General features: G+C 54.6%; 1 protein-coding gene across 7 annotated transcripts; it reads right to left on the minus strand.

The window, feature by feature from the left end:
- Nucleotides 1-119: 119 nt before the first annotated feature.
- Nucleotides 120-22,468, minus strand: SREBF1 (sterol regulatory element binding transcription factor 1; the record flags this gene model as incomplete). Of its 7 annotated transcripts, none has more annotated exons than XM_079133774.1 (19): nucleotides 120-788; nucleotides 1,224-1,332; nucleotides 1,445-1,645; nucleotides 2,044-2,209; nucleotides 2,386-2,518; nucleotides 2,602-2,711; nucleotides 2,991-3,105; nucleotides 3,610-3,778; nucleotides 3,981-4,147; nucleotides 4,234-4,495; nucleotides 4,721-4,899; nucleotides 5,013-5,214; nucleotides 5,426-5,646; nucleotides 5,984-6,098; nucleotides 6,679-6,882; nucleotides 6,964-7,101; nucleotides 7,187-7,362; nucleotides 7,723-8,154; nucleotides 22,218-22,468. In XM_079133774.1, the coding sequence occupies 19 exons, from the start codon at nucleotides 22,306-22,308 to the stop codon at nucleotides 559-561; spliced, it is 3,420 nt and encodes a 1,139-aa protein (XP_078989900.1). In that variant the 3' UTR covers nucleotides 120-558. The 7 variants fall into 7 exon arrangements, with proteins under 7 accessions (XP_078989900.1, XP_078989901.1, XP_078989898.1 ...); XM_079133775.1 differs by having other exon boundaries at nucleotides 5,426-5,643; nucleotides 22,218-22,467; XM_079133772.1 differs by having other exon boundaries at nucleotides 6,661-6,882; nucleotides 22,218-22,467.
- Between the last annotated feature and the right edge of the window lie 3,851 nt (nucleotides 22,469-26,319).

The raw sequence follows: 26,319 nt of genomic DNA on the forward strand, positions 1-26,319 counted from the left end.
GGATGGAAGACGGGAGGACTTGGTGTAGGTGCTGGGGGAAAGGAAAACCCAAAGGTCTCTGGTCAGCATGTCCAATAACTTAAGCACACATCTTCCTTCCCAAAGGAACAAAACCAAGGTTATAAATAATTTCATTTTTTATTCTCTGTACAAAACTTCTCAACCTACGAAAATAAAGTTTGCAAAAGGAAAAGTATCACATGAGCCTCCAAGGCAAGGAGGCTGGCCCACCCGGATCTACACTATGTACAAGTCTCCCCCAGAAGGGAGAGAGGCACCTCGGGGCAGGGCCCCCCTCGGCTCGAAGAAAGGTACCCCTCTCCTCCCTCTAGAAAAGCGAGGAAAAAGCCACTAAGCCTGCAGAGCAAGGGGGTGGCACGCGGTCGGTTCGGCTCCTGTAATTCCCCGATCGGCCACCAGAGGTCAGCACCATCCTGGTGGCCGCTTGTCAAGTTGAGGAGTGGGCCGAGGTGGTGGGTCGTGCCTCTCCCGCCTCCCACCCCTCAGGCACAGAGCCGTGAAGACCGGGATGCTCAGACCGTGGACGACGTCGGAGGTCTAGCTGGAGGTAACTGTAGTCCCGCCGCCCAGGCGCATAAGCATCTGCTGGCAGTCGTGCAGAAGCCGGCGATCGCCCAATTTCTCAAGAGTGCGAGCTGCCTCGGTCAGCATGCCCACACGCTGCCCCGGTGCCGACAAGAAGCCGGGCGGCAGGTAGCAGGAGGCCAGTAGCAGAGCTTCTGCATGCTCCCGCCTCGTAGGTCGCGGCTCCAGGTCCGCCGCAGCGCCTGCGCACACGGGGCTGCATCAGGGGCAGGGCTAGCTTACTGTTCCACCCCGTGGGCGGTAAGGTGCAGTGGAGGCCCCCCGACTCACAGGTTCTCCTCTCCCCACCACCAGTCTTAAGCACAGATGTGGGGACTCTGACTCCTTACCCAAGGCCCAGTCAGTAGAACAGACTCAGAGTCACAAATGCACATGCATTTATGTATACCATGAATGGTCACCTCCTGTCAATTTCTCATGGAAGATATTACCATAAAGTGATCAAGTCCCTAAACATATCACACACACGCACGCACGCACGCAGTCTTCTTCAGTATCCATCACACTCTATCTGAGCCCTTCCCACCTGGGTGAGGAGAGGGGTTAGTAGAGAGGGCCAAATGCTGAGCCAGAGCCCCCCCACACACACACACCTCTGTAAGGTCAGCCACCCTCACCTTTGCCACCAGGACCTGCTCGCCTCCTCAGACTGCGGTCCAGGAGTTGGTGTGTCCGTGTAGGGCTGGCTCCTGCCATCAGCCGGGCTGTGGCCTCATGTAAGAACACCTGGGTGGGTGGGGCCAGGAGAGTTGAAGTTCAACTTGGTCCCCACTCTCCCCCTCCCCACAACTGTTGCTTCATGTCCCCACTGTGAGGTAAGGGGCCAGCAGGCACTCACCCTCCTCATGGCAGGACGGAAGCTCTGTGCCATACGCCTCAGGCCACTCAGGTCCCGTTGGAAGCCACGTAGCTCAAGGGCAGAGGCCTGGGGCCCACCGCTGGCACCCTGAGCCACCTGTGCTGAGGCTGGGGGTTGCTGCTGCCTCCACAGGCTAGTGCGTGCCACAAGGAGCAGGTCACACAGGAGCAGCTGCATGGCCTGGTGGTGGCAGGCAGGGTGGACAGGGTCATGAGGTGGCTCCAGCTCTGGGAGGGAGGCAAAGGGCCAGCGGCGCCAGGGGCCGGCTCCGGGCTGCACTGCCGAGGCACTGCACCCGCCGCACACACATGCAATGCAGCAGCAATGCACCGCGGGGCCGCCCGCCTCTCCAGGCCCCCATGCCACCACCCACCCAGGAGCAGCCCTCCAAAGAGCTCCGCTAGGCTGCTCCAATTCCTGTCCTGGGTGTGGGGAAACAGCCCAGATAGGGAGATTTACTCTCCCCCGGACTTAAACCTTAGTCCAAAGTAAAGTCCCCAGGGCCCCCAGTCCTGTGCTCCTTGGGTGAACCCCAAATGACTGGGGAGTAGAAGACAGTGACTCAGTCCACCCCTCACCTTGTCAATGGAGCTGCCAGTTGGTGTGGTGGCCAGGCTGTCCCTCAGGTACCCACTGGCTTTCTCGCAGATGGCCAGGCTGGCTGGGCCAGACTCTGCCTTTCTACGACCCAACAAAGCCCGGGCAGCCTTGAAGGAGTGCAGTGCCGCCTTGGGCAGGGGTTTTCTGTTGGGGCCAGAGCAGAAGAATGCTGGTTAGTGCAGGCCTAACCCTCTGGGTTCCTGGGAAAGAAAACATGGGGACACCAACCACGGGGAGCAAAGGCAGGTGCAAGTACAGTGCTGAGGGGCTGGGAGGGGTGGTTGGAGGCTGGGGCAGGGAGAATCTGGCCATGCACATACTCAGACTCCTGCAGAGCACGGGGCAGGTGCTCTACCAAGGGGTAGAGCCGCTCAGCAGCCTCTTCATCCCGCCGCAGCCAGTGAATCACCACCGCCGTCAATGAGCCCCACCACTTGGCCACAGGGTCTGTACCTGCAAAGAGAAAGGTGCCCTGAACCCTCAGCTACAGTGTCTGTGCTGAGCAGGAAGTCAGAGGCAGGGATCTCAGGGCTCACCAGTGGTGGCAGCCACGCTGGAGCTGATGGAGAAGCTGCAGGCAGGAGCTCCAGCAACATCAGAACAACTGGTCAGCAGCTGCAAGTATCCCAGGGCATCTGAGAATTCTCTGTGGTAGGAAGGACTGGCTGTCAGGACAGATGGTAGGGGTCCCAGGAGTCCTGTGGGAGTTCTGGTCCTACATGCCCAGCAGGGGACAGTTTGACCCCATGTCTCTACCAAGGGCCACATTCTCCTGCCTGGCTGGTGGGGAAAATGAGACCAACATGGGATTTGAGGACACCCAATGAGTGGACAGCAGTCCCAGCTCTGGCCACCCACACAGATCCCTGACATGGCCACCCCAGACTACATGTTGGCAGGATCTTGGAGGTACAGGGACACTTACCTGTCCCCATCAGCTGATCCAGAGCTGGGGCTGGGGCTGGGCTGGGCCACGCAGTTCAGTGCTCGCTCCAGGAGATGTTCACGGAACAGCTGTGTCACCTGGGCCAGAGGGTCCACTGTGGGTGGGAGGGGGTAAGTGAGGAGGAGCCCACCCTCCTCTTTACATTCACCTCCACACCAAAGCCTTCTTCCTGGGTGGGTTGGGTCCATCCCAGGGCCCACTGCAAGTGCCAGCTTTGAACCTGGGAGCAGCCCTTGCTATAGCCAAGTGGAAAATGGTGGATAAACACCCCAGCCCTGCACACTGGCTTCAAAAGGCACCCTCTGTGGTAACAACTGCACTGGCTCCACCCCTTCCCTCACTTCCTTCACTCCACAATGATGTGGCCCAGGTCACCTCCCAAATCAACTATCTGCCCTCTGATCCCTGTTTCTTCTGAAGAGCCTCAACTAAAACAGAGAACCAGCCAGGCCTTGCATCTCCACAGCCCTGCAGCTACAACCCACACAGGAAGATAAACTGGGGTGGGCAGGGACATCTAGAGATGCAGGGGATAATGAGGGGCAGGAATGGGGAACAAGGCACAGGATGGGGGACAGGGACAGGGGTGAGAGAGCACCTGGGTTCCCGGCCAAGCTGTACAGGCTCTCCCACGGGGCACTGCGCACGGCCCAGTCCCCATCCACGAAGAAACGGTGACCCACAGGGTGGCAGAGCCACTGCATGGCAAAAGGCACTGAGCCACTCTGTGCCAGGCAGGCCTGGCGGGCACTACTCAGGAAGAAGCGCTGTGGGGGAGGGGAGCTGGGCTGTCACACTGGCACCAGGCAGGGGCTCAAACCCAGACCCCTGCTGAGACCCCAGCTGGGCCTAGAGCCCACCTGGTAACCAGCTGCCACATTCGGTGCAGCCCCTTGCCCCAAGAACCACAATAAAGAGCTGAGAAGACAAGCCCCCAGCCCCGTCTCCACCAGCCCACCACCCACTCACTGTCAGAAAGTGCAAGGCCCTTGGCAGACTGGTCTTGACCCTCAGGGCAGCTGCCACATAGATCTCCGCCAGCGTTGCCATGGACACAGCATCCCCCGCACACTCTGCCAGGTTCAGGGCACTCAGTGCCAGGTTGGTGGCAACAAGGTGCCCACCCGTGTACTTCCCTGGAAAGCAGGTAGGGCATGAGGCCAGGAGGTGATGTGAAGCAGCATGGTGGCACCCCACAGCCCAGCTCCATGCCCAGTCATACCCATGGTGTGCAGCTGGTGCAGCTTATGGTAGACGAGGGACGCATCTCGGGCACTGGCGCATGCATCCACCCTCAATGTACAGTCCCTTCTCAGGCCCCCAGCCTGGCCCGCCAGCCAGCGGCCCACCCAGAGTCTCTGTAGCAGGTGGCGAATGAGGTTCCAGAGCAGACTGCAGGCCAGGTCCAGGTGGGAGGTGGGCAGGGGCCTGCCCAGTGCCTGCAGGGCCAGCCACAGCTGCTGAGCAGCCTGGGCAAAGTCCCCCTGGGAATGAGCAGTTTCCAGGTAAGAAATGTGGCATCAGAGTATCTCATTTTGTCTAGGACCCCAGGAGTCAGTGAGAGTCTGGGGGTGAACAAGAGTGAAGAATGGGGCAGATTCATGGTATGTACAAAAAAGCAGGGAGCAGGGGGAACACTCAGCACCTTCCTGGGGGCCCTAATGCTGCCCTTCCCCTGCCCTGCCCATTCTCTCAGGCTAGTCCCTTACCCGGGCCAGGTCCAGGTCAGCCTGCTTGCGATGTCTCCAGAAGTGCACAGCAGGGCCTGAGTGGGGCCGTGTCACTGGTTCCCCATAGACAAAGACAAATGCCAAGGAGGCCAGCACCAGTAGCCCATTGACCAGCCAGACCAGAGGGGGCAGCAGCCACTGGGCCCAGTCGGAGCCATCTGTGGGCAGATGGAAGGGCTGGGCTCCCAGGAAATCCAGAGTTCCAAGTCCACAGCCAAGGGGCTATAACCCTAAAAGTCCCTCCCAATATGCCCAGGTGGGCCTGACCTACCTCTGCCCTCTGTGCCCAGCATGTTGCGCCCAGAACTGTGGTGGATACCCGTGGCATCTGAGGGGCCAGGAAGCTTCCAGCCACCCAGCAGGGAGGCCAAGGGGTTACAGGACAGACAAAGGAAGACAAATGTGCACAGGGCCAGGCGGGAACGATCCAGCATGCCCTGGCTGTGGGGCGATGGTAACTGCTCTGGCTTCACCTGGAGGGGGAGGGTAGGTGGTGAGGACAAAGCTGGGCAACCCCAGCAGCATGGGGCTGTGAGGAGGGGTCAGGGTCCTGCAGGGCTCCAGGCCTGTTTTTCTGTCTATGAACTGGGAGGTCAGCTCCATTAGGGGCCTCTTCCTGACTCAGTCCTAAAACTCAGAGGAGATCCCCAGGAGAGGGGAAAGGGCAACATTGAAGGACCCAACCTGGCTATCCTCAAAGACTGGGCTGTCAGGCTCCGAGTCACTGCTGCTGCCACCACTGCCACTACCCCTGCTCCCAAGGGACAAGGGGCTGCTCTGGGAGGGTGAGCCAGCATCTGAGGGTGGCGGGGTCAGTGTGTCCAACTCAGGCTTCACACCCTCCATGGGCACGTCTGTGTTTCCTTTACTGCCGCAAGTGGACACCAGATCCTTTAGTGATTCTGCTGGCCAGAAAGAGCAAAGCTGGGGTGAACACCAAATACGCCAAATCAGAGCTCAGGGCCCTGGGGGTGGGGGCAGGAAGGTGGCCTAGGTTCTAAGAATCGGGAAACTGGGACAAGGCTAAATTATGGCCAAAACAGGCTAAGGCCATTGCAGGTCCAGAGCTGAAAGTGGGGCCAGGGTTGAATGTAGGACTGGCTTACTGGAAGCAGGGCCAGGGCCTAGGGCAGGGTGTGACCAGAAGTAGGGGGAAAGGGAGGCCAGGACTCACTGGAAGCAGGGCCAGGGCCTAGGGCAGGGTGTGACCAGAAGTAGGGGGAAAGGGAGGCCAGGACTCACTGCTTTTGTGGGCAGCAGTTCGCAGACTTAGGTTTTCCTGCTTGAGTTTCTGGTTGCTGTGTTGTAAGAAGCGGATGTAGTCAATGGCCTTGCGCAAGACAGCAGATTTATTCAGCTGCAGTGGGCAAGAGAGAGAAAACAGTTGGCTAGTCAGGTCTGGCTGTGGGCACCTAGCAAGGGAGCACAAAGTTACTTTGCCACACAGCTGCCTCAGGACCTTTGCACTTGTTCCTTCTGCCTGAAATGTTCCTCTACTAATAGTAGATAGTACCTACTTCTACCTCCCAGGGAGAAATAAGGATTAATATCCAAAACACATACCATCTTCATGCCTCACTCCCTTACCTCCTTCAGGTCTTTGCTCACATATCACCTTATGGAAGCCTTCTCTGACCACCCAATTTAGATCTGCAATTCTCACCATACTCTTCCTGCCCTATTTTCTTCCCTGGCACCATGTGGGGTCCCCGAACACTGACTTACTTATTCTGGTAAATGTCCATCTCCCTATTAGAATGTCAGTTCCTCCAGGACAGGATTTCTGTCTCGTTCACTGCTATCCCCCCAGGGTCAAGCATGACCGCCCCTTTTACCTCAGAGGCCCTCAATAAAGTATAACTAAATAAAGAGAGCTGCTGGTTGCCCCAGCCTGCACCTCTGCAGGCCTCTGCCCACACCTTTGCCTCGGTGCCCACCACCAAATCCTTGAGCTCCACTATCTTGTCGTTGATGGAAGAGCGGTAGCGCTTCTCGATGGCATTGTGGGCTGTGCGCTTCTCACCACGGCTCTGGGCTGAGCCCCCGGCCTTGCTGCCACCTGCCAGCCGGTTAATGGGCAGCTTGTCAGTGTCCACAACCAGTGGGACTGTGGCCAGGATGGTTCCGCCACTCATCAGGGTCTGCAGGGCCAGGTACATGTTACCAGGAGGACGTGCATGTGTACAGCCCCCGCAACCTTCTGCCCAATCCAAACCACCCACCTGCAGCGGCCCTGTCTGTACAGCTGTGCCAGGGGCCAGGGAGCTAATACCCGCAGCCTTCACAGTGGCCCCCACATCTGTCTTCATGGTGGTCAGGAGCAGTGAGTCTGCCTTGATGAAGTGGGGCTGCAGCAGGACCTGGGGGTGGGAGAGGCCTTGGCCATAAGTTGTGTGTAGGGGCCAAGGGCCGTCACCTTCCCGATGCCTGGCCAGATGCCCTCACCGGGACCTGCTGGATCTGTGAAGTTACGGTGGTCGTTCCAGGGGCCGCTGTGGCTGTCAGCAGCTGCTGGGGAGCCGCACTCTGGACCTGGCTATGCAAGGAGACAGGTGGGACCCCTGGCGGGGAAGCCAGAGGCAGGCCAGGCAGCGGCTGCTGGGTGCTCCCAGGAGGGGTCCCTGCAGAGACAAAGCCTGGGGCTGCGGGCAAAGGCTGCCCTCACCCACTTTCAACCCACCCTTCAGGTCTGCCATCATGTGGTCCAAAATGAGTCATTATCCCTGTGGTTTCCTATCTGGACAGGCCCTGCCTAGGATCTGATGCAAATGTACCAGCCAGGCCTCTGGTGGGAGGCAGTACTCCACCCAGCACCAAGGACACCAGGAATGCTGCTAGCAATGGGACGTCTCAAGCTGCACAGTGGAGACTCAACTTCTAGAGCCTGAAAATTCCTCTAACTAGGACCACGGCTGACACTTCTTCCTGTGTTCCTGGCAGCCTCATCCCTACTGTCCCCTCCCTCCATACATCCCCCTTACCTGCTGAAAAGCTTCCAGGAGGATTGGAATAACCCAACACAGGGGCAGAGTTGAACTGTGGAGGGGCTGGGGATGCAAAACTCTGGGGCAGGAGGGTCCCCGACAGGGGTTGTGGTGTGGGGGGCTGCAGGATGGTTAGTGGCACTGGCTCTTCTTTGATACCAGGTCCAGGGGAGAAGGGGGACACGGATGGGTACAACTTCAATGGGGTGGGTGCCGACTGGGGAGGGGACAGGGGTGAGGGTGCTGCCTTGGGGTCCCCCAGGAAGGCTTCCAGAGGTGAGCTAAGCGAGGCAGGAGATGGAGACAAGTTTCCTGGGGAGCTGGCACTGGGGCTGGCAGGCTCTGTGTCCCCTGCCCCGCCTCCAGCGTAAGGTGGATCAAATAGGCCAGGGAAGTCGCTGTCTTGGTTGTTGATGAGCTGAAGCATGTCTAGGGAAAGGAGAAAAGTGTGTGAGTGACAGGAGAACAGAGTGGGAGACTGCGCCCTGAGCAGGGCCTGTTTGTAAGCTCCCTGACCACACACAGCTGTTCGTGTGTGGGTAAATCCACAGCAACAGAAATCACCCACACAAGCCAGTTCTCTCGGACACACAGCCATCTCTCAGACACCTGGGATGTGTGCAGCAACACCTGATTCAGCATGTGCATCCAACAGCCCTAATAACAACTGGACAGGATGGACACCACAGGGCTCACTACCCTGCCCCCCCACTAGCCTGAACTGAGCTGCAGTCAGATCTGAGATTACATATTTCATTGTCTGACCTCCTACCACCGCCCATGTTTGTCTGAATGTCTGACAACACACTTAGTCCACAACGCACAGTGGGCCCTTGCTCATTCATTCATTCATCCATTCATTCATTCAATAAGCATGTACCAAGTGCCCACACTATGACAGTCACTGTTTCTATGAACAAGACAAATATCCCTGCCTAAGCCAAATGTGGTGGCACATGCCTGTAGTCCCAGTTATTTGGGAGGCTGAGACAAGAAGATCCCTTGAGCCCAGGAATTTTGATGGCAGCCTAGGCAACACAGCCAGACTTCACCTGAAAAAAAAAAAAATCCCTGCCCAGAACCAACCAACTCTCTGGGGAGCCGGGAATGTCTTGTGTCTTAGAGGCGGTTTTGTTTGCTTGGATTGGTTTAGTGCTGGAAATTGAACCCTGGACCTCGCACATGCTAAGCACTGCTATATATCCAGCCTCTGTCCTGTATGTTGATGTGGACAGTGGTAAACTTTCATTCCTGTCTTCATGGGACAGCCACCTCTGAGTCCCTACATACTTGCACATCTACAATGCACTGTGGATTTGAAGTGGTACCAAGCGATTGCCTAGGAGGTGACAAGCCCTTCCAGACAGCCTCTCTTGTCCTTGTGCACTCCATTACCACACACTCCAGAACCTAGCTCGGTCAAAGAGTGCCCACTCCACCCGGAACAAAAGGAGTCCACAGGCCCAGGGACGGACTTGCTTCAGAACCACCTCGGCCTCCATTTCTCAGTCTATGAAAACAGGGCATGCCTCACACACCCAGCAGGTTCAGTTCTTGGGAATACCTGGCCATAGGACTCAGAGGGAGGAGGCAAGTGGGATTCAGGACCAAGAGGATCTTCATATAGGTGCAATGGGCCCCATCCCCTACTGGCCACTTCTGGACTCTTTCTTCAAAGCTGCCCAGCAGTGTCCTCTAGACACAGAATTTAAAACTACTGAGGGGTAAGTGACGACACCCATCCTCTCAATTTGCAGGGAAAAGGAAGAGGTGCTGAGAAAGGAGGCACTGAGGAGGTGGTGAGATGGTCTGTGCCCAGACCCTGCTATGGAGTCATGACCTTCCTTTTGGGATAGCCCAGGATTTCCAGAGAGAAAGAGCAAAGAGGGCAGACCTCCAAGAGAAGCCCACCTCAGAGCAGGGTCCTTGCACATGCTGAGAAGATTCAAATGGTAGGAAGCCAAGCCAGCAGGGTAGGTCTGGGCCAAGATCCAAGTCTACACTGGGGCCACCCAAATTGGTGGGGTCAAACTGCACCCTAATCCACCTGACATTCAGCTCTAAGAAGGTATTACATAGAATGTGGTGCTCCCTTCTAAAGATGAAGAAACTGAGCTATAGAGTTACTAGTCTAATGTCTTACAGAGGCAGAGACAAAACTAAGTCCAGACCAACCTGACCCCAATGCCTCAATCAAAGGCCACGACCCCTACTCAGAAGTTTAGCCCACCTATCTTGGAGGCAAAAAAGGACACCAAAGTTCAAGAAGGGTCACAAGCATTACAAGAGCATGCAGTGGTTTCAAACCCAGGTGTACAAAATACCAAATCTTTGCATTTTCCCCTGCTCTACCAAGGAAGGAAGCTGTTATCACTAACCCAAGTCTCCGCTGAACAGAGACTTGGGCCTGAGCCAACTGCTGGCCACGCAGCCACCAGTGTGTCTTTGTGTGTTCTGGGCACAAACCCAGGCCCTGCTGTAGCCAAGTGGCCTCGGGACCCTGGTCTGGCCATTCAGGGCTTTGGTCTCCCCTCGATAAAAGCAAATGCTGTCTGTCCTGACTCCTTCCTCCTCCTACAGACTGGGACATACTCTCTGCCTCAGTCCCAGCCTGGCCACAGGCCCTCTCTCGGAGCTGACGACTAGCAGCCTCACTGGCTCAGTCTAGGGCCCTCTAACCCACTCAGGGAGGCTACCTACTGGATCAAAGGGCTCTTCAGGATCCATAAGCACAACCTCAGGGACCTACAGTGTTCTCAAGTCCCCTCACCCTGAGTTTCATCCCTGCCTACCATCCCTGCCTATCATCTGCCCACCACTTGGATGGGGCTTGGGCTACTCCCCTCCTCTCACTGGGTCTCAGTTTCCTCATCTGTACAACAGAAAGGATTAAGCTCTTTTTGGCAGTGCTGCCTGAGGCTTTGCTCAGCAGAGCGGAGACAACATTGCCTACCAACAGGCACCAAGGCAAGAAAGTCACTATAAGAGGGGATGACCTGTTTAAGGCCATCAATGAAGACAGAGGACATGGCAGGCTCAGCTTCCTTGGATCCTCAAAGAGAAACACTTTGTGGGTCCTTCAGATTTGTACAGGTCATAAAGTCGTACTATACTTCTAATTGCAGGACTCCCACTCCTCAGCCCAGGTCAGGTGAGACCCTTTTTATGGATGAGAAAAACTGAGTCCCCAAATAGAAATCACAATTTAAACAATCCAGGATTCCCACCTTCTACCGGCAAAAAGCAGGGCGACCAAACAATTCAGACTTCTTAGCAGACAAAACAAATGGCCCTACTGCCTTGCCTCTTCCTGAACCTCTGCCCACAGTGGGAGCAGAAGATGTGGAGAAAGCTACTTAAATCCCCATAGTTTCACCATTCTGCTGTTGAGTCTCTAAGCAAACCCATTCTCTGGGATGCAGAAGAGACTAATGAGGTTGGAGAGTGGTCCCAACTTCCCCCAGCGAGCTGGGAACTGGGGCGCACTCTCCCTGAGGAAGGGGCTTCCACGGCCCCCTTTGAGAACCCAGGACGGTGACCCGCAGCGGAGGCCAAAAGCAATGTAATAAAGGGGGGGGGGTCTTCCAAAAATACCTTCAAATGTGCAATCCATGGTTTCGTAATGCGCCGCCCCCGCCCCCTCGGGGCGTCCAGGCAGTTGACTCTGACCGTGTCCCCACGAAGACTTCACCTGTCAAGGCTCCGCGGAGTTTTAAAGCGGGCTGAGCGCCTCAGAGAGCCCCGCCCCGCTGGGCCCTCAGGCCCCGCCCCCAAAGAGGCCCCGCCCCCAGTCCCGCCCTCCTCGGGGCCGCGGGCCGGGCATGGGGTGAGCGCGCGCGTCCAATCAGCAGCGGTGCCGCCGCCTCACTAGGGCCCCGCCCCACCCCGACGGCAGCTGGGCTCGGGTTTCACCCGGCGGCGCTGAATGGGGCCGGGGTTACTCGCGGGCGTCCGCCTTTAACCCGCTCGGCGCCAGCGTCCGCCGGGGTTACTAGCGGTCATCCCCTCCACCAGTTCCCTCGTCCTCCCGTTACCACTTCCGAAAAGTGCCTTGGGGCTGGAGGTCAGGCAAGGGAGGACCCGGGAAGGGATGCTCCAAAACCCCGAGCTCTGTGTTCCAAATTGCTGGCTCACTACACCCGCCGCTCAAGCCTCAGTTTACTACCCCAGGCAATAGGACAAGCATATCTCCCTGGCTTGAATGGCAAAAGTGAGAGAAAAAAGGGGCGCTGAATTAAGGCCCAGGGCTCCCAAATGTTGCCAGCGGTGGGGACAGGGACCTCTCACTTAAGGAGCAGCCCTAGTGTGGGGCTAACCCTCACCCCAAGGAGAGGTCTGATAATCTCAATCCAGAAGGTTGCTTGGGGAAAACTGCAGTTTAGAGTAAGCAGGGAACCCCTGGCCCAAATTTGGGTATCCTAACTCCCAGCTCAGATGTCCCTCTGCAGGGTCAGTGAAGTCAGCACCCCACTTCTAGGTCTCACAGCCCCGAATAGTTGCCAAGACTGACCCACTTCTTATTGTAGGGTCCTAGGAAACCAGGAGGGGACCCAGTCCCTGAAACGGAAGGTGAGAAAGGCAGGGGTGACAGGCTTTGAGGGTTTGTAGAGTGGCGGTGCCTAAGCCTGTCTCCCCTTCTTTTAAAGGTAAAAGTTCAACACACTCAGATAAATGACCAGAGTCTGGCTTCAAATTGCAAGGACAGTCCCCATCTGCTGCAACGTGGGAGGGCTGAATCCTGGGCAGACCAGCCCAGTGTCTCTGCAGCTGATGTTGGGATGCTGGGGTCTCTTGTGCCCCAATCTCTCTCCCTTTTCAGAAGAAAACTCAGCCACGTTTCACTCACATATACCCTGCCCCCACCACTTTCCCAGGTTCTTCCTTCATGGTCTCGTGGGAGGTTTGAAGGACAACAAAAGTCTTTTCTGGCACCTCCACTTCCTCCTCTGGTCAGCGGTGGGTGCTCACATGCTCCACCTCCACCCCCAAATAAAAACAAAGCATTGCTCTTGGAAAAGACTCTGACCTCACATGAATAAGAAAAGGAAGAGTCCTGGCCCAAAAAGACACAGAGGGCTGGGTTCCAGGCAGGAGTTTCCCAAAAGCTGACTACCCTGACTTGGTCTTTTCATTACTTTGTTCCCCAGTTTTGAAGCCTAGAGTGTGGCAGGACCAACAGGCAGATGCTCATAGGAAACTCTCCTGAGACAGCAGGACTAGGGCCAGCAGGAAGGATGTCAAGCCCTGACCTCTCTACCCTTTTGCTTTTTTATTTCTCCCACCTCCCTGCTGTGTGCCCCCATTCTATCTGCACTGAGGAAGAGGGAGGGAGAGGACAGTTATTCACTGACCTCCTGAGGTGCAAGACTCAAGGGAGGCTCCCAAGAAAAGGAATGTGACTCTGGCACAGAGGGCTGGCCTTCACGCAGAGGGCACAGCCTAAGCTAAGGAGCAGGTTCAGGGAAGAGTCTAAGTTCTCTCAAGCACCTAGTGGCTTTGTGAAGGTAAAGCCATTCCCTGAAACTTGTGGCCTGATTAGACCCCACCTGATTCCCCTGGAGCCAGATTTGCTGGCCCATTTCTGCAGATGCTGACGGCCATAGTTAAGTCTTGGATGGAAACTTGAGAGCCAGCCCCATAGCTTCCCTCTAAAGATGTAGCCAATCTGAGGATCTGGAGCCATGTGCCAGGGCCTGCTCTTCCTTCAGCCCTTACTTGCTGTGTGTCCTGAGGCAAGTCACTCCCCCTCTCTGAGTCTGCAGGTCCTGTGTCCACTCTTCAAATCTCCAGGGATGAGGATTCTGGGAGAGCAAGTATGCAAAGCACCCACCACCCAACAGGGTCTCAACAAAGGTTTCCTCTGCACCAACTAGAATCAGCTAGAACTGGAAAGTCAAGTAGTGTGTTGTCTGACCCTTGTAATATTCAAGTTCAAACTCTATAACAATTTGACTGAGACTTTTTTTTTTTTTTAATGAGGAATTAACAGGGCTGGCCTAGGGTGAGGTGAGTGGGCACCTAGGTGTAAATTTAAGGGAACACCTCTTGTCTCACCCCAGTTCCTACCCTAGGACTAAGACAGTTAAGTCTCAAAAGCACACCCATGGTACCCTAACTGTGGACCATCTGCTGGGAGCTGAGCTCTGGGCTGCCAGTGGACACTGAGAAGCACTTTTGGTCTCTATATATGCTCTAAACGTAGGGAAAAGGGGATGGCCCAGATTCTAGGCCTCAGTGGGTCCAGATGCTCTCCGAATCTTTCATCTTCCAGGCTTGTGAAGCCCATCCCCAAACCTGATTCCTTTTCCCCTTCTCCTCTCCTGCCCAGATTCTATCAAGCTCTAACAGGAAGCTGGGTGTGGTGGTGCACACCTATAATCCCAGCAACTCAGGAGGCTGAGGTAGATGGATCACAAGTTCAAAGCCAGTCTCAGCAACTTACCAAAGCCCTAAACAACTTAGTAAGACTCTGTCTCAAAATAAAAATGAATTTTTAAAAAAGGGCTGGGATGTGGTTCAGTCATTAAGCACCCCTGGGCTCAATCCCCAGTACCAAAGAAAGAAAAGATCCAACCAGAAAACCCTCCTGGCTCTACCTCCAGGGTTCCCTCTGAAGGCCAAGGAGGAACAGCCTTTAATGACTCTGGCCTATTTATGCTGTGAATCTAGGACAAAAGTCCTGAAAGGGCTTCATGCCATGAACCTGCAGAAAACCCAGCTCTATCACAGAAGTCTACAACCTGTTCAACCCACACAAGTCCTTGACCCCCAAACATGTAAATGAGGTGGTCAGCACAGCCCTGCCTGAGCATCTGAGTGGAACCTGAGTGAAACAGGGCCTGAAGTGAGGAAGAACATCCTAGAGAGAAGAGCGAGCGAGTGTAAAAGCCCTGAGGTGGGAGCAAGCTTGATGTGAAGGCTGCAGCAAAGGGAGTGGGGGGCAAGGTCAGAAAGGCAGGCATAGAATTGGGATTCCAATCCAAGTTTGTCTGGGTCTGTCACCTGCGCCAGACACTGATTCTCAGAAATGTGCAAATGGCCCATGCAATGCACATCAAAGGTTGTGTGGAGGGTAAATGGTGTCAGTGGGACAACACCTTCAAGGGAGGACACAGGATGGTGGTTCCTGGGACCCCTGGAGCATACCATCTCTGCCTGCTGGATGAAGGTTGCAGGATTGGGCACTTGCCCATCTCCAGGGAGCAGTGGCTGTACCTGCCTGCCACTGCCCAGCATCCTTCAGCTCCCACAAGCCCCTCCTTGATCTTCTTGATAATTCAGATCAGCAGGTGCTGGCATCCTCTGGCTGATCATGTATGCAACAGGGGCACAGGCTGCCCTTTGTGCTCACAGATGCCCTGGGGGTACAAGTGTGTGCCTGTTCTTCCTGGAATAGGATGGGCGAATGGCTGGGGCCTTGGGTGCACCTGGTCATGGGCCCTCTTGATGGATGAGGAAACTAAGGCTCAGAGGAGACCATGTGCCCAAGGTCTCTCCACTGCTGGGGGGAGAATCTGGGACTTAAACCCAGATCTGCTGACCCCAAAGCCTACTCTGCAGCCCTAGCCTGCCAGGGCCAGGAGTGAGCCCAGCTCCAGCCTAATTCTGTCCCAACCTGCCTTCGTCACTTGTCACAGCTTGGTAAGTGTGTGCATAGTGCAAGAACAGAGAGGAAACAACACAGAGTTCTTTATGGCTCAGCTCGGGCACTGCCTCCTCCCTGAGGCCTTCCTAATCACTCCCCACTCCCTGGCCCACTCTCTCTGCCCCTCCCCCTGCCAAAGTTGGAGCCAGTTTCTATTGTGCTCCCTCAAGGCAGGGCCAACATCTGAACCAGTTCTGTGACCCCAGCCTTACCCAGCATAGGCCTGAGCCCAATAGGAACTACCGTGGGGTTGGTGTGGACTGCAGACCGCAATCAGGCTACTTCCACCACCAGCCCTGCTGTATTCCAGCCACAAGGTTCCACTGACCCAGCTCCAGCTGAGCCTCATTCTCCTTGCCTGCTCTCTGAACATACCATCTCCTTAATGCCACCTTGCATTTGCCCAGGCAGTTCTCTCTGCCAGGAATGCCCTTCCCACTATTCTCTGTCCACCTGGCAAATTCCTGTTCCCTCAAAAATACTGCAATGTCACCTCAGAATCTTCTCTCATCTGGACCACTCCATGCACCAACTACTAGGACACTGACCATACTGTCCTGTAAAACAGTTACATGTCCTCTTCCCCCCAGGGCTCTTCCCTGATCTACGGGTGTGCTCAGTGATCCTTAATATAAGCTGTGATATGGTGATTAAGCAAGATGTTGTTCAACAGCAGTTCCAACAGTTGGTCTGAGTTGGCGGGGGGGGGGGGGGGGGGGTTGCAGTACACATATTTTTCATTCCAGAAACTGAAACACAACAAGGGACCACCCCACAAATTGCCACTGATTTCACCCCAACTTGGGGTGGTCTTTTGTTGTTGGGCAATTATTTCCAGACTCAATAGCAATGCAGTTCCTTTCTTATAATTTTTTTCTCCCATTTGTGTTGTTTTAAACCCAAAGCAAATGCAGCATGTCATTTTAGAGGCATTTTGCTTTCTAAAGATAAATCCCTTTACAACCATATCTGCAATGCCATCCATTTGCTCAGCATCACCAGCACTAGGTTTTATTGTTTTTATGCACTTTTAGTTGCTTTGCTTAGTGCCAGAGCTATATGACTGGAACCTCAAAGGCACCTCATTTGCATTTCCAAGGCCACCTTAACGTGCTTCATGCAGGGAACCCACAACTGTGGGAGACTGAGAAACACAAGCTTCCTCAGCCTCCCCAGCTGGGCTCCCAGGAAAGCAATGCCAAGGGGCCTGGCCTCCCTGTGGCTCCTCCTCCCACCTGAGCTGCCACTGGGCCTGGGTCACACCAGGCTGGCAGCTGGAGGGGCTGGGAATGAATCCCGGCCTGCACAGTGCACAGAGACACCATCTCCTTCCACTTTCAATGGATGCTAAGGACAGGGTGCTTATCCTCCCGTAGGGGGCTCCTCACTGACCTTGTCTCATGCAGAGAGTCAGAACCAACACATGGCCAGTGCTCAGAACTTGGAACCATAGCCTGGAACACTCTGGAAACTTCTAGCACACGCTCCTTGGATTACTGTTGCTAACATTTGTTGAGCTAAACATATCAAACATCAGGTACTGGGTAAGCACTCTAAACAGTGATAATAAAAACAGTAACTGGCACTGTTGAGGACCTACTATGTGTCATATACAGCTTATGCTTTTGACCTAAATTAGCACATCTGATCCTCACAACTTCAAGAAATTGGTTCTAGTACTGTTCCCCTTATATTGAGAAGAACCTAAAGGTCAGAAGGGTCAAGGCTCTTGCTCAAGGTCACACAGCAGGATGGTTGTGAAGAGTCCTAGGCTCCATCCCCCAGCCTGGCAGGAACTACCTGGAGATGCAAGGTTTGCTGGGAGAAAGCTTGTTGGGGAGGTCAGTTTGGAGGGAAAATCTCCAGGCCACAAAATTTTGGGAGTGGGATAGCGATCCCCAGCCCTGACCCACTGCTAACAAGCCCCAAACCCTGAGGGCTCCACACCTGAAGCCAGCTCTAAGACTCCCTGCCCTCTTGCCAAGAGCCCCTAACATGTTTAGAAGCCCCCTGCTACCCCAACTACTTCTGTGGAATACATAGGATGCAGGGCTCACTGCTGTGCAGTCCCTATCAGCTCCCATGGTCAAAGAGCATACCCACAGGGCATGAGGCTGGCGGGAGACAAGGTCAGAGACACTTCCAACCTGGGTTATACCCGTCAGCAGGCAAAGTCCAAATCCCAGGCCTGGCAGTAACCCCTGCTTGGAGCTCACCTGGTCTGACTAGGTCACTTAGGATGTTTGTGTCCGGCTAAGTGACTGTCGGGCAAGAGGCAACTCCCAGGCACCTGGCCACCTGCCTCCTTGGGCCCACTCCCAGCACCCTCCTCTCCATCCCCCCAACCCTGTAGCCTCAGAGGAATTAGGACTGAACTCTCAGGGACTCAGAGACAGCAAATCTGATAGTCACCATTTCCTGTTTTTCAAAGGAGGCTCCTGTAGTTCAGAGAGACAGGATACTTTCCCTAGAGAAAGCAGTTCATGGCCAGGCTGGGATTAAAGCTAGACCAGATACCAAGAGGCAGAAAAAGGCATGGGAAGAGGAACAGGTTCCTCTCAGGCTCTACTCCTGAGGGGCTCTGAACATGGAGGTGAGGGAGAAGGGGTAGGCCTGAGATGTGCATTATGAATGGGTGCAATGTCACAGGGGAGGCAGGCTTGGCAAACCTTGCACATCTTGAGTGCCATGCTGAGACAATAGGACACTATTTGAGGGGCACTGGGGAGCCACGGATGGTTGGGACCTGGGGAGTTTTATGCTGAAAGCTAGGCAGTAACAGGCCTAGAGTTGTGTTCTAAGGAGGGCCTGTGCTTGTCAGGACTAGAAAGGGAGTTGAGATCCCCTGGGGAGAGGTATTGGTGGCAGAGGCCTCCAGTGTGCCCTCTCCACCAGGGTGTGTCTGGATCCAGACACAGGCTGGAAACAAGGTCCCCAGGGGTGGGGTTGGACACAGGGGGAGGGACATCAGGGCAGGGAGAGCTCTGCTCACTCGGGGTGAGGTGGCACTGGGGTGCAGGGCTGAGATGAGACCCAGGAGGGCTTACCAGGAAGCTACACTTGACCAGAGCTTGGCAGACATCTGGGGTCTGAGGGACAGCGCAGACATGGAGGTATCCACGTAGGAGAGTGAGTGTGCATCACCAAAGACTCTGGGCTGCCCAGAGCTCCCACAGTGACCCCTCAGTTGGGCCTTAGTCCCCAATGGGGACACAGAGGTCCCCTTTCTGGCCCCCAACCAGAACTCTGTCTCCATTCACCTCCTCTGCACTTTTAAACTTGTGCAAGATCTGATAAATTAATCTTCAGCAGGGAGGTGAAGTCTGCCACAGGCTTAATAATAATCCCCAACATGTGTAAGGGCTGCTCTCATTCCTTCTCTCTCCAGATCCACAAGGGACCCCAAGTAGGGAGCAAGGAAGGGAGGCGGTTGCACTCACCTGAGGTCAGGGTGCAGTGGCTGGTCCAATCCCAGGGCACACTGTCACAGGGCAGCACCCTCACCCACAGAAGTGAGGCCTCCAGTGGCAGCCCCACCCCAAAATCCACTCACATGAGACAGTTTGGTAGAGGCAGGTAGCAGGGCTGGTTGGGGCTCAAGGCCCCTGGTGCCAGTTTTCAGTCTCTTGGCTCAAAAGCCACTCTGAGCCTCTCTATGACCCACTCCCAGGCCCAAAAAAAAATTCCATGGAGGGCACTTCCCCCAACTGCCCACCCTGTTTTAGGAGCCAGCAGTTGAAATCTCAGGAGCTTTGGAGCCACAGCCTGGGGCTGAATACTGGCTCTACTGTGCTGTGACTGTGTGACCTTGGGCAAGTCATTTAACCTCTCTGTTTCTCAAGGCCTTCATCTATAAGATAAAGATCATAAGTTTACCCAATTGGGGCTGTTGAGATCATCAACACAGAGCCTGGCACACAATAAGTGCTCAGTCAATGTGACTTATAATCATGTTATGATCCTCCACCCCAGCCACCAGAGGAAACTTCTAACACACAAGACAACATACCCCACTCCCACCGCTCTCCCCACTGCCTCCAGCATCAGTCCAGCTCCCCATCCTGGAACTCCAAATGCTGCTTAGATGCCTTTCAACCCTCATTCTCTCAGGACACCTGGCCATATCTCTAGACCTTATAGAGCCCTCCCAGCTCTAAGCCTGGTAGAAGTTTCAAAAGCACCATTCAGGTCTTTAACCAGCAATTCTCCCAGATCCTCATCCTATGGAACTCACTGAGGATCTGGACAAGGATTGGCTTCAGGGTGCAGCACAATTTATAGAACAAAAACAATCCAGAATCTAGATGTCCATCCACAGGGGATCAGGCAGATAAATAAGGGAACCTGATTGTTCTGTGGCCACAGATATGAGCAAAGAGGGTTCCAATCTGTGACCAATGGATCCTATTCTAATTTATTAAAAAAAAAATAGAGTCATGATTGTCTGCAGTTGTGAAGAAGAATGAAGAGGAATTACTAACAGGCGCAAGAGATCTTACCAAGGTGATGAAAATATTCTACAATTGCTGATGGTCACACAACTCAGTAAATTTATCAAAATGATGTACCTAAAATGATATATAATACCTTTATTTTATTTTTATGTGGTACTGAGGATCAAACCCAGGGTCTCACACATGCTAGGTGAGCTCTCTACCACTGAGCCACAACCCAAGCTCCATAAAATGTTATATAAATTATATAATTATTATTTTCTCTTTGCTTTTTTTATGGTATGTAAATTATACCTTGATACAGTTTTTAAAAAGTGGATGAAGAATGTGCAGCCATCTCAACACACACATACACACACACACACACACACACGTAGTTCATCTCTGGGTGATGGTTTTAGGAAAGATTTTCTTTTTGTCCACTGTGCTTTTTAATTGTTCTACAATGAAAAACAATGTGTTGTGTCATTGTGAAAAAAGAACAGAAAGTTTGAATAAAAACTGAGAACTTCTCTGATGGAGTGGGAAGACTTTGGTCCCCATCCCAATAAGAGGGAGATCCTTGGTTCTCAAAGGGCCCTGGTTGTCTCCACTTTATCTGTCTGACCCCTAAATGCCTCCTACAATGGCTACTTACAGGGATGATTTTTTTTTTCTTTTCTTTTTTGGTACTGGGGATTGAAGACAGGGGTGCTTAACTACTGAGCCTGCATCCCCAGCCCTTTTTCATATTTTATATAAAAAGAGGTCCTTGCTGAGTTCCTCAGAGCCTCACTAAGTTGCTGAGGCTGGTTTTGAACTCAAGACCCTCCTGCCTCAGTCATTGATGTCTCTATGCACGAATCAGTGAGAAAGATATGTGACAGACCAGAGGCCTGAACACACTTCAGTATCAGCTCCCCTATGAAGGAAGCTCTTGTATCTTCATTTTTCTGGAAGGGGAAACTGAGGCTAAGCAGGTGAGAGGGCTTATGCAAGATGGCAAAGGAAGTAAGTAGTGTTCAGGCTCAAGTCTAAACCCAAACGCCCACATACTCCCAACTTGGTCATGGCACTCTCAGACTATGCTCACTGGGCACAGAGCTACAGAACTGCTAGCTGAATCAGTAGGGCAGGATTTGGGGTGGCTTAGTTGTGTCAGTTTTGCCAACACCAGGGTGGCCACAGTCTCCATGGACATATCCATCCAGGTTGTGAGACTCCAGGCAGCTGGGTGCTGTGCTTTTTGTCTCAACTTCCCCATCAATGAAGTGCCATGGAGTCCGTGTTTCTAAAACTCCTGCATAGCAACCATGAAGGATAATTTCCTGTGGGGATTCGCTTTTCGCCATCTAGGAAGTGGAAGCTACAGACTCCTAACTAGCACCTGCTGCCACGGTTGGCCCCCAACTCCTGGATATAACCAACAGAATGGTATATACAGTTTAAGAGGGCTGGAGTGTGACTCAGTGGTTGAGCGCTTGCCTAGCATGTGGGAGAACCTGAGTTCGAACCCAGCACTGAAAAAAAAAAAAAAAATTTAATGGATGTAAGTGGGCGCCACTGCTCTGCTCTGGTCCCCAGTGGGACAGGCTCATTCCCTTTGGACGATCCCTCCACTAACTCCTCAAACTTAGGTCCTTCCTCAGGACCCCTGCCTGGGCCTCGGCCTGAAAACAGTCTTCCCCATTGGTCCCAGGGCTCAAGTCAGCCCGAAGAGACCTCTCCAGACCGCGCGACTCAAAGTAGCCACATCCCTGCCCCAGTCAAAGTGAAACTAAATACCAGTCTGTGGGTTTCCTGGGGAACTTTTGTACTCCCAAGAAGAGGGCCTGGATCTGTCTGTGAGCCCTCAGTGCTTAGGACTGGGACGGTATTCGGTAGATGCTCAATAAATTGCACGGAAACGATGGCGGTCCTACACGGGAAACCTGCACGGGAGGGGAAGGGAGGTCTAGAGACAGCACCGTGCGCATGCGCAGGAGCTCCTGCAGCGCTGAACTCTAGGCCGGAGGGAATGACCGTGAGTAACCCCCGCTGACGTCACGGCGGGGCAGGGGCGGGGCTTCGGCGACGCTCGGGTCCCAAGCTCTAGTCTCCGCCGCTGCTGGACCCGGGACTCGCCTACCGCGCGGTACAGAGCCCTGGACACATGGAGACGCACGTGCCCCGACCCGAGTCGCCAAAAGACCCGGCGAGGTGCGGCCCCCGCAGGCCAGCACTCCAGCGCGCTGCGCGAGACGCCAATGGCGGGCGCCGGGAAGGCGCGGGACCCTGAGGCCCACAGCGCAGCCCAGAGACGCGGGGGAGCCCCGCGTGCACAGCACCGAGCCGCCGGCCGCTTCGCAGCGCCCCGCGTGGGCTGGGGAGACAAAGGCCCGAGTGCCGCCCGTGCTTCCCCCGTACTAACGCACCTTCCATGTCGGTCAGCAGTGTCGTGTCCAGCTCGCACAGCTCAGCCAGCGTTTGCTCCAGAGCCGTCTCGCCGAAAGACGGCCCGTCCATGGTGCAGCTGCCGCCTCCGGGCGGCCCGCCACGCCCGTCGCCGCAGTTGGCCGGTCCCAGAGAGCGCCGAGCTCTAGCGTCCCGCCCCGGTCTCGGTAGTGGCCCCGCGGCCTTGAAAAGTTCTCAGAAACTGGGTTCCCCCGGTAGCCGCTCCGCTGGGAGGGCGAGGCTGGGGCGGGGCGGGCAAGAGGCCCCGCCCTCCATGATTACGGCCACGCCCCCCGTGGGGAGAGCAGGGTGAACCCCCCTGTTCCCCAGACTGTCCTACAAACCTGCGCTCAGAGTGCCTACCAGTCATTGAGTATATCCATTCTCACGCACAGTAGCCTTTTGCAGACTTGCCTGTTTCCAAGGCAGACCGAAGTCCTGGGCCTCAGTTTCTCCAGCACCAAATAAAGAGGCTGAGTGGAAGCCTCAAGACTGGGCCCATCCCAGAGTTCTCGACTGAGGAGGGCAAGGGAGACCCTACAAACCTCACTTCCTAGATTTGACTCTTTAGAAACAAGACAGACTCTGGTCCTGGCTTTTCCAGACCTGCTCTGTGGCTTCAGGCCAATTACATCACCACTCTGTGCCTTTGCTTACTCCTCTGTAATAGGGACCTAATGATGCCTCTCCACAGGCTGGCTGGGAGGTTAAGAATGATGTGGGGAACACAGCCTGTGAGATCAGCCTAGGAACCAGAATACTGACCTCCAGAGAAGGGGAGTGGTCAAGGGGAGAGCCTAGTAGAAGCTAGAATTTCCCATCCTGTCTTAATCTGGTTTCCTACCAGATCCAGTTGTGGAGGCAGGAGAAGGAGATGCGGACCAGAAGGGCTTGAGGGCCAGCAGCTTCTGAAGGAAGAAGCCAGTACCCAGATGACCTAGAGAAACAGTGACCAGCCCAAGGTCACACAGCTACCCAGGGAGCAGTAGGGTTGGACCCCTCAGGGTTGTCTGACTACAAATTTGGTGCATGTTTCTGGGATCTACCACCATGAGGAAGAGGTGGACTATATGTTAGACCTGAGCCCAGATATCCTGGAACATGACAGGATTGGCAACTACAGAGTAAGCAGCCTGGCAGAGAGGGCTAGAAGTGAACCCTGGGCCCTATGTCAGGGACAGAGCCAGGCCAGGCCAGGTAGGGGAGAGGGAAAGGGGTCCCTAGGAGGTAGACTGAAATAAACCAGAACTGAAATTCATGTATCTGAAAGTCAGTCTCTGGAAATCTGCAACAGAGAGAGGAGGGTACCTTGGTCATGGAGAATAAGGATTTGGAGCCTCTAATGCGACAACCATCCTGAAGATTGCTGTGCCAACTCCAGATATAGCCTGTCTGGCCACCCTCATGTCCCACCCCACCATACACACACACACACCAGAATTAAAATTAGTATTATACTTTAGAAGGGGATGGGATGTGTGGGCCAAGAGAGGCCAGAGAGGCCCAAGTCCCTGGGGCTCAGCCTGGAAGTACAATCCTCTTAGTTCTTTTCCTGGAAGTGGCTGCTATGGAAAATTACCCAGAACAGGATGGCCAGGAGCCATGGGGGTCTCCAAAGCATATCAACAAGTAGCCCCACTCAAGATAAGCCTCTGCTAAGAAACACAGGGAGCACAGCTGGCTGCTCAGTCCATCCTTCCACCCCTCTCCTTTGGTGACTTCCCTGAAAATGCAAATGTTCTTCCTAAGGAAAGGGTTTGGGGTAGGAGGTGCTGGGTAAAGCGCCTTATTCACTCAGCTGATCTAGTTTTTCATCTGCTTGCTATGTGACCTGGAATCACTTCACTTTCCTGAGTCTTAGCTCAGCTTTGTCACTTTGCCAAAGCAGGTAAGGTTTTAGAGTCGTCGATTGCATCAGATGTGCTTTCAGTGTTCTCACATATGTGAAGAGCACAGCTCAATAAATATGTACTCTAAAACTGCAGGAATTCGGGAGAGGAGAAAAAAGGTAAGGCAAGGTCAGCTGAGGACCTGCACCCCAGACTAGAAAAGCCAGTTGAAACGGAAGCTTGGCTGAAGCCCCCTGTAAGGGGTGAGGGTGTCTTTGGTACCAAAACGAATCTTTGCCCCATAGCCTCGGATCACCCAGGCATCCAGCAATACGTGAGCCAGGCTAGGGGTTCCAGGTCTTCAGGGGAACCTGCTCATCTTGGTGGGTTTTCCCCCTCTCAAGGATCCCGAGACCTCCAAATAAGATCCTCAGGTCATTGTCGGCTGGGGAGTTCTGAGCCTTGGCGCTTAGGGCACAAATCTTTCTGTCCTGGTGTACCCAGGAGTGGGCGGGATCCCAGTCTGGCCGACAGTGATCTCAGTCGGCAGGTTTGGCCACTGTCTGTAGTCACTGAGCCATTGAGCGTACTTATGGTGTGCAAATACATTCCTTGTATTAACCAGTTCATTCCTCCCAACAGCCTGAAGAGAACTGTCCCCATCCCATTTTACAGATGAGGTAATTGAGGCACAAGGAGGTGAGGCGACCTGCCCAGGACCTCCCAGCGCTGTTGCCCTGATCTTGCCAAGACTGCGGACGGTCGGAAAGCCGGGCTTCACGCGCACGCGGCCAGGGCAGGTCTGCGGCTGGAGACCGCGGGAGTCGGGGCACGGAGCCAGACGAGCACCGCCCCCGCGGGCCACCGCAGCCAATGGGCGCCCGGGCCGGAATGGGGTGACGCGGCGTCAGCGCGTCCTCCCGGGAGCCGGGCCCTGGGTCACATGCGCCGCGCGCTTTCGACCCGGGGGCGGGAAGGGGCCGGCGCTAGCGGGCTTGGCCTGAGCTTTCTGCCTGACACCTGGCTGGGACTGAAGCCAGGTGGGCGTCTCGGGCTCCGGAGTGGGCTGACGGGGACGGCCCAGGAGGCCCCTTGCTGTCTGAACTGTGCGGGCGCTCCCGGAGCGTGGGGTTCCTCCCAGGTCACCCAGTCCGTTCCCTTGCCTGACCTCGGTTATATCCAGTGGGAGACAGAGTTCGCATCTTCCACTTGGTCCTCGAGCGTCACACAAACTGAAAGGTAGCTGCTATGATTCCCAGTCCTGTGGAGCAGGCGTTCAGCGCGGGCAGAGTCTCTGCTTAGGTAGCCTGTTGGGTTGGTGGTGCGAAGCCATGCCCCAGGTGCCCGCAGCTGGTTACTTTTGGAGGGGCCCGCGTTTACGAGGGTCTACTAGGCTAGTGAGACTGCTTTCGGAGCCCCCTGCCACTCTCCCTGGCCCCATTTATCATCATTGCTGCAGGAGCTGAACTGAATGTGCCTGGGTTACTATGTCCGCCACCACCAGGCAGTAAGACGAGACCAGGGTTCTCTTCCCTCCATCACTCTATATCATGGAGCCAGATGACAGTGACATAGATGATTCTGGTCCTAGATGTGGCCTCATTCCAGTTGGTCTCTGCTGTGAGCTGGACAAGTGATTTCTAGTCCTTTCTGAGCCCCCATGGCTGGTTTTGCCCATGGAGGCTCAGACCCTTGGCGGGCACACCCAGATCCTCATAAGTCACTTGATGGATCCACACAAGAGCTGGTTGAGCCCCAGGCCTGTTGCACAGTGAGTGTGAGACTCAGACTGAGAGGATGAGGAATGGGATTCCTGAACCCCGGGACTCCCTAGCTGTTTGTGCAAAGGCCAAGTGCATATTGAAGGGGAGTCACAGAACAGGGTGGGTCTAGTTGGTGGCAGGAAGACACAACCTCAGGCATCATCTGACCCCCATCAGCCAAATGCAGTCATAAGTGAGTTATGACTGAATTGTCAAAAGAAGAAAATTTTCCTCATGGCTGGATTGCTGCTTTTTTTTTTTTAATTTTTTTTTGATTTTAGTGGAACTGTGGGTCAACCTTAGACTTGAAAATTAGCTGCCCCTTGAGTCAGAGTTGTCAGTTCCTTTCCTATGGTCTCTCCCTCTCCCTGGTGTCACGCCCAGCCCACTTTCCTCATTTATAAATGAATGTAGGCACTGAGTTTACCACCCACAATCGGAGAGTGAAGACCAGAGAGGGACAGTGATTTACCCAGCACCCCACGCAGTTT

Source organism: Sciurus vulgaris (assembly GCF_902686455.1).
Source record: "Sciurus vulgaris genome assembly, chromosome: 3".
NCBI lineage: Eukaryota > Metazoa > Chordata > Mammalia > Rodentia > Sciuridae > Sciurus > Sciurus vulgaris.